Raw genomic sequence first — 7,437 nt, 5'->3', positions numbered from 1 at the left:
AAAAGGAGGAGGAGTGGGGGAGGGATTTGGTTAGGGCCTGGCAGCTGGGGAGCACGTTTACTGTTCTTCTAGAAGACTCAAATTCTGTTCCCAGCACCCAGATTGGGTAGCTCACAACTGCCTGTAATTCCAGCTCCAGGGGAGTCCAAAGTCTCACATATATTTAAAATAATTAAATTAAATTAAATTTTTTTAAAAAGAGAGATTCAACCAGTAATATTGAAGACACCATAATAGCCTGTACCAGACCACAGCCGTCATCCCAGCACGTGGGAAGCAGAGTCAGAATGACTGATGCAAGTTCGAGGTCAGCCAGGGATACACAATGAGGCCCTATCTCAGAAAGAAAACCAAACAACCCCATTGCAACTTATTCACCCACCGTCCTGAACTTATTCACCCACCGTCCTGAACAGACTTCATAGATTTAGGTTTCCAGGTCGGGACTTGCACACATTGGTGCTCTGAGCATTCTAGAAAATTCTGAAGGCATACAACAGTATAAATGTCCATACAGAATTTATCAAGGAGGCCAGTGGTGGGGTTTTTTGAGGGTTGAGGACATGGCTCAGCAGGTAAGCTGCTTGCCATACAACATAAGGGTCTGAGCCCTGGAACCATGTAAAACAGCCACGAATGGCAGCAAGTACCAAGGAGGTGGATAGAGAGGACCCCTGGGGTGTGCTGCCTAGCCAGGCTAGCAAAATCAGAGTTCTAGGTTCAGCAAGAGATGCTATCTCAAAAAATAAGGTTGAGGGCTGGAGAGATGGCTCAGTGCTTAAGAGTGCCGACTTCTCTTCCAGAAGTCCTGAGTTCAATTCCCAGCAACCATATGGTGGCTCACAACCATTTGTAATGAGATTGATGCCTTCTTCTGGTGTGTCTGAAGACAGCTACAGTACTCATATTAGTAAAATAAATAAATCTTTAAAAAAAATAAGGTTGAGGGACATGAAAAGTTAAAAAGCTCTGGCTGCTCTTCCAGAGCGTGCAGGTTTGATTCCCTGCATCCATGGTGGCTCACAGCCATCTATAAATTCAACACCCTCTTCTGGTCTCTGTGTGTACTGCATGCATGTGCTACACAGACATATATACAGGTAAAAAAATCAAAACACAAAACAAACTAAAAATAAATTGGGGGTGGGGGTAGAGAGACGGCTCAGTGGTTAAGAGCACTGATTGCTCTTCCAAAGGTCCTGAGTTTAACTCCCAGCAACCACATGGTGACTCACAACCATCTGTAATGAGATCTGATGCCCTCTTCTGGTGTGTTTGAAGACAGCTACAATGCACTCACACATACACACACACACACACACACACACACACACACACATATATATAATAAATCAAGAAAAAAATTTCTTTTTTTAGAATTTTTTTGAGGAGTTGTTATTGTTATTTTGAAACAGGGTTTCAGTATGTAGCCCTGGCTGGTCTGGAACTCCCTAATGTAAATGAGGCTGGGCTTGAACTCACAGAAATCCACTTGCCTCTGATTGCCAAGTGGTAAGATTAGAGGTATATATCACTATACTTGGTTTAAATTAAAATTTAAAAATAAATTAAGGGGATGGAGAGATGGCTCAGTGGTTAAGAGCACCGACTGCTCTTCCAGAGCCCCTGAGTTCAATTCCCAGCAACCACATGGTGGCTCACAACCATCTGTAATTCGATCCCATGCTCTCTTCTGCTGTGTCTGAAGACAGCTATAGTGTACTTACATATATAAATAAATAAATCTTTAGTAAATAAATTAATTAAGGTTGAGGTGGCATGGTGACATATGCCTTTAGTCTCACCACTTGGGAGACAGACACAGGTGATCTCTATGAGTTCAAGGTCTATGCCCCCCAGAGCTAGAGTGAGACTCTAGCTTCCCACATGGTAACACTGTTTCTCTGCCTGTGTGTAGAAGGAGCAGTCTGGAGTTGGTGTTCTCCCTACTGCTGCAGAATGCTGCTCCCTCCGCAGTTAGCAGGTCCATCTAAGCCCCCTTTGTGAGACCAGAGCAGATGTGCATTTGAGAGAGACCACGTGAGAATACGTGAGGATACTGACTGCCAGAGGTTAGAGAGTACCACATCCAGCCCAGCCCAGCCCAGCCCAGCCCAGCCCAGGAGAGAGGGCAGGAATCCCAGGAGCCTGCAGGGGTGTCAGCTTACCTGAAGGTCTGGGCACAGGTCGCTTCTCTGCGGTAGTCACATTCCCAAGCCAGCTCCTGCTGCAAAGTCTGCAGGCTCTGCTCAGCAAACAGGCCTGGGAGAGGAGGGGGGCAAGCCATGGTGGCTGAGGATTGCTGCCAGTCCCCAACCTGAACTCTCAGGCTCCCTGCCATGTCTTCCCTGGTCCCTCATATACTTCTTTCTAAGTCTCTCACTGTCCTCCACACCTTTGTTCAGACTTCTACCACCCCACACACACTTTTTTCATTCCTCCTCCTCCTCTTTTTATTTATTTATTTTTTAAAGACAGGCTCTTACGTAGTCCAGGCTGGCCTCCAACTCAGTAAGCAGCCGAGGCTGATCTTGACCTCCTGATCCTTCTGCTTCCACCTCCCAAATCCTGGATCACAGACTTGCTGCAATGCTTGGCTTTACATTTGAGATAGAATCTCTCTGTGTAGTCCAGAGTTAACCACAAATTTTGGCAATCCTCCTGTCTCAGATTCCCCAGTGCTAAGGTTATAAGTGTGAGCCACCAGACCCTGTCTCCTGGGCTTGGCTCTGTAACAGGATCTGTCCCAGCCCCCAGCCAGAAGCAGCTCTTTTCACTGGCCATTTAGCCAAGGACGACCTTGAACTTCTGATCTTCCTACCTTCCCCTCCTGAGCATGGGGGTCCTGTGTGTACTACCACACCCTATTTGGTACCAGAGATCAACCCAGGGCCTCGAGCCTGCCAGACAAGCACTCTAGCACACTACATCCACAGCCATCTTCAGCTCTTGTTTCTGCCTGAAGGGCTACCTATGTCTCTCTATTTCCTTTCTTCCACAAGCACACCTTGCATCTTCATGTGACTCAACACAGACATACTGCCTACCAAGTTGTCTCTTCTGCTTCTGTGGTTCCCCTGCAGACTGACACCTGTCTGTCTGTCTGTCTGTCTGTGCATTTGATCTGGGCTTCTTTCTTTGTAGCTATGTCACATACACGCATTCTCTCTGGACTTCCCCTGCTTGGCATCCTCCTGTCACCCGTGTGAGGTATGTACACCTACGATGTGTCTCTCCTCAGTCTAGCCCCACTTCCTCTCTTTAAGCATCCCTCCTGCGGTGGGGACGGAGGGGGCATCTCACCTTCTGGCAGGCCCACACTCATCTTGAGCAGGGACAGCAGGTTCTGCACATCACTGTGGATGCTCTGGGCAACACCTGGGTACTGTCAGGAGGGAGGGGAGGTCAGGAGTCACCCACGCCTTGGGGACAGCACAGTGCCCACCCCCAGTCCTACCCACCCCCTCTGCTCACCTGGATCTTCACAGCCACCTCAGTCCCATCCTTTAGCACGCCTTGGTGTACCTGCCCAATGGAGGCAGCAGCAAATGGTACTTCCTCGAGGGAGGCCATCTTGTCTTGCCAGTCCTTGCCTAGCTCCTCTTCTAGAACTCTCTGAAAAGAGCAAGCATAACAGTTACTATCATGGTTCCAGGCAGCTGACTTTAGTCTCTGTACTGGTGTGCTGTGTTTTTTATGGAGTGTGTTGTGTTAACAACCCTGGGGCTCACTCTTGGCTGATATGTCGTCTTACAGATGTGGAAACTGAGGCCCAGGTGACCAACCAGCCAGGAGTGTTGCAGGATACTCTTTCACACTGTGAACCTTGGAACTGTGTTATTTACCAAAAAGCCCTGTTTCCAGTTGTAGTGTGGCTCAGCCCTTTGCATACACCTTTAGTCCCTCTGGCTGGAATACAGACAGGCCCTTAGAACTCACTTTTTGTTTTTGTTTTGTTTGTTTGTTTTTAGTTTTTGTTTTGTTTTGTTTTGTTTTTTGTTTTTCGAGACAGGGTTTCTCTGTCTCTGGCTGTACCAGGCTGGCCTCGAACTAAGAAATCCGCTTGCCTCTGCCTCCCAAGTGCTGGGATTAAAGTCGAGCGCCCTACGCCCAGCCACACTTTTAATCCCAAACAATGAAGATAAAGTTACTTTGTAGAAGGAAGCACCCTCGCTTGAAATCGATATCTAATTGACCAGCAGACAAGGTGAGGAGTCAGAGAAAGGTTTGGCAGGACAGGATCTCCAGCTCTCACGAGAAGAGAGAGGAAAGGGATGATGCTTAAGGGAGGGGAAGAGAGTCCAGTCCAGGATCCAGCAGAGTTCGTGGAGAGCAGTGCGGTGAGTGGAGAGGAGAGTGGGGCAGCACAGAGGGAGGAGGAGGCGGGGTTACAAGAGACAGACTGAGGAGAGAACAGGCTAGCCACAGCTAAGGACAAAACGAGCAGGGAAATGGGAAGGAGCCAGAAGATTAGAGCAGACTGCTAGAGTGAGAGGCTAAGCAGAGGCTGAAGCTGAGAGAAGCCAGACTGAATCAGTCAGCTGGGAGAGGAGTTTGAGCAGGGCAGCTGAGTTGAACCAGTCAGCCAGAGTTCAGAAAAAACAAGAAAGGGTGAGCTTAATTCAGCAGTAAGTCTCAGTCTAAAAACATTCTAGGCCTGCATTAGGTTACACAGAGGCTAGAAGCTTCCAGGACTAGGCCTAGGTTAGCAGGTGGAGATAGTAAGCCTCAGAGACGACAATTACAACAGGAGATTAACAGTTACAATTACACAAATGCCACGGTTTCATTTTGTCTTTGAGTGGAGGAAATCAAAGTCCACTGGTTTAGGAGAGTGAGAACCGACTCCTAAGACTCTAAGGCGTCCCACTGAAGGAATACCTATATTGATTTTGTTTGTTTGTTTGTTTGTTTTTTGAGGCAGGGTCTCACTGAGAGGTCCTGACTGGCCTGGAATACGTTATATAGACCAGGCTGGCTCCAAGCTCACGGACATCCACCTTCTATTGCCTCCTGAGGGCAGGTATTAAAGGTATGCATCAGCATACCCAGGGAGATTGTTAATGAAGATTGATAACATTCCTTGTTAGAGTCCCAGAGTATTAAGGCATAAAAAAAAAAAATGATGAAGAGGAGCTTCCTTTGGGTTCCGGTGTGTTTATAGAGTGGCTCAGAGAGCCATGGCGACTACCTGGGTCATGCAGGTGGCAAGGAGCAGAATCCTGATGGAAGGCAGGTCTCTACAGTTACGGAACAGCTCCTGTCTTCTCAGTGCCAGGTTCGATGGCATCCTATTTAAGGATAACGTCTCCTTCAATTTTGACTGTTTGCTTGAGATGGCATCTAAGGTAGCCCAGGCTAGCCTTGGATTGTCTGTGTAGCTTGGGATGACCCTGAACTCCTGATCCTACTGCTTCCACCTCCAACTGCTGAGACTATACAGGTATGTGTCATATGTCCTAGCAGGATCTTTTAAAATTAACCACAGCTCAAACTTACATGTTATTCATGTGTGTTAGGGACAGGTCTAAGAACTTTATGTAATATAAACTGTTTTGTAGATTACATGTTGAGCTATGTAATCCCATGTCACCATCCATCCAAACTGGATACTCACCATCATCTGCCAGCGGGGCATAAAGTCGGCACTTTGTCGGACCCTCTCAAAGATTCGCTGAAGCTGGGGGCTGATGAAGCTGTTGTCTTGAGAGACAGTGGGATGAGGGGATTGGTGAGAAGGATGGGGAGGGGTTCCATGTGAACATGCTGCTGGCTGGGTGGGGTGAAGTGGGGTGGGGTGGGGTGGAAATGAGGTCACAGGCCAGGAGCTGAGGGTCATACTGTACCCTGGATGCTGAGCATTTGGCCGATCTTGAGGGCAGCCCCCCGGACTGTACATAAAGTCTGCACGATCCTCTCAGCGTTGGCCTCAGAGAGGAAAGGACTGGAGCCCACTCCAGAGACGCCCTCTACCGTGAGAAGTGAGCATCAGTATCACATGCACAGAAAGAACCTTCCTGTGTACCCTGGGCTGACAGAGCTCTATGTAGTCCAGGCTGGCCTCAAGCTCCCATATGTACCTTTGGCTGCTAGACCAGGCTGACCTCAAACTCTTAGAAACCTATGTGCCTCTGCCTCCTGGAGTGGTGGGATTAAATGTGTACTTGGAAAGTTTACACCATTTCCAGTTTAACTTTTTTATTTTAAAAACTTACAATGTAGCTCAGGATAGCCTCAAACTCATGAAAATCCTCCTGCCGCTGGCTCCTGAGTGCTGACATTAGAGGAAATTAAAAGGAAAAAAAAAGAAAAAAAAAAGGGAATCTATTAATCACTACATCACCACTGCACAGCCACCAGAGGCTAATTAACATAAAAATGCTAATATTAAGTGTTGGTAAATTTGGTGCAGCAACTTGGACTCAGACAGACATGTCTGATGAAAATACGCTAGCACATCCCTCTGACAAGGAGGCAACTTCTAGAAAAGCACATTTCCACAACAGTGCAGCTCCTCCTCCAGGTGTGAACTCAAGGGAAAGAGACAGAGTCTACACAGCCCTGAACACACACTTACTACACCTTGCAACATGGGCACATCCCCTGACGTAAAATTGAACCACTGAAGTCAGATGTGCTCACAGTGGTGGGAGGGGACGCCTCAAACCGCAGCACTTAAGCAGCCTGAGCAAAAGGATCAGACATGCAAGACCTTTAGGGGACAGGAGAGATGGTTGAGCGGGTAAGAGCACTGACTGCTCTTCCGGAGGTCCTGAGTTCAAATCCCAGCAACCACATGGTGGCTCACAACTATCCATAATGAGATCTGATGGCCTCTTCTGTTTTGTCTAAACACAGCTACAGTGTACCTACATATAATAAATAAATCTTTAAAAAAAAAAAAGAAATTTAAGACCTTTAATCTTTGAACTCTGGAGGTGGAGCTTTGTGAGTTCAAGACCAGCCTGGTCAATATAGCAAGTTCTAGGATAGCCAGGGCTACACACAGAGACCTTGTCTTAGTAAATAAGTAAGTAAGTAAGTAAATTTATTTTAAGGAATTAAATTTGCATGTATAGTCTCTCTAATAAAGTATCAATACAGGAAAGCCACAGAAATGCTGTCTTCAGAGTGCTCACTATATCTTGTGGCACTGGAGTTTGAACTTGCAAGCATATATGAGTTCATACATGCTGGGTAAGTACCACCGAGCAGCCCAGACGTGTTGAATCTTCAAAAATTTAGTCACAAACCAGGCATAGTGGTGCATGCCTTTAATTCTAGTACTTGGGAGGCAGCAGTAGACAGATCTCTGTGAGTTTGAGGCCAGCCTGGTCTACAGAGTGAGTACCAGGACAGCTAGGGCTATATAAAGATATCTCAAAAAAAAAAATCTTTCCTATCTTTTAAAAATAACAAATCCTTTTTTATTTTGAA

General features: G+C 46.9%; 1 protein-coding gene across 1 annotated transcript in view; it reads right to left on the bottom strand.

Annotated features, from left to right (window-relative positions):
* Coq8b (coenzyme Q8B) overlaps positions 1-7,437 on the bottom strand; it is a 25,979-nt gene that overhangs the window by 13,567 nt on the left and 4,975 nt on the right. The window contains exons 6-10 of the mRNA XM_031385826.1: positions 5,847-5,969; positions 5,618-5,703; positions 3,475-3,615; positions 3,304-3,385; positions 2,169-2,262 (exon numbers count right to left, since the gene is read on the bottom strand). Coding sequence (XP_031241686.1) covers positions 2,169-2,262; positions 3,304-3,385; positions 3,475-3,615; positions 5,618-5,703; positions 5,847-5,969 — 526 coding nt within the window. The remainder of the gene's footprint in view (positions 1-2,168; positions 2,263-3,303; positions 3,386-3,474; positions 3,616-5,617; positions 5,704-5,846; positions 5,970-7,437) is intronic.

Source organism: Mastomys coucha, unplaced genomic scaffold, assembly GCF_008632895.1.
Source record: "Mastomys coucha isolate ucsf_1 unplaced genomic scaffold, UCSF_Mcou_1 pScaffold21, whole genome shotgun sequence".
NCBI classification, from domain to species: domain Eukaryota; kingdom Metazoa; phylum Chordata; class Mammalia; order Rodentia; family Muridae; genus Mastomys; species Mastomys coucha.
Note: the sequence above shows the minus strand (reverse complement) of the source record. Positions and strands in the feature narration are given on the sequence as shown.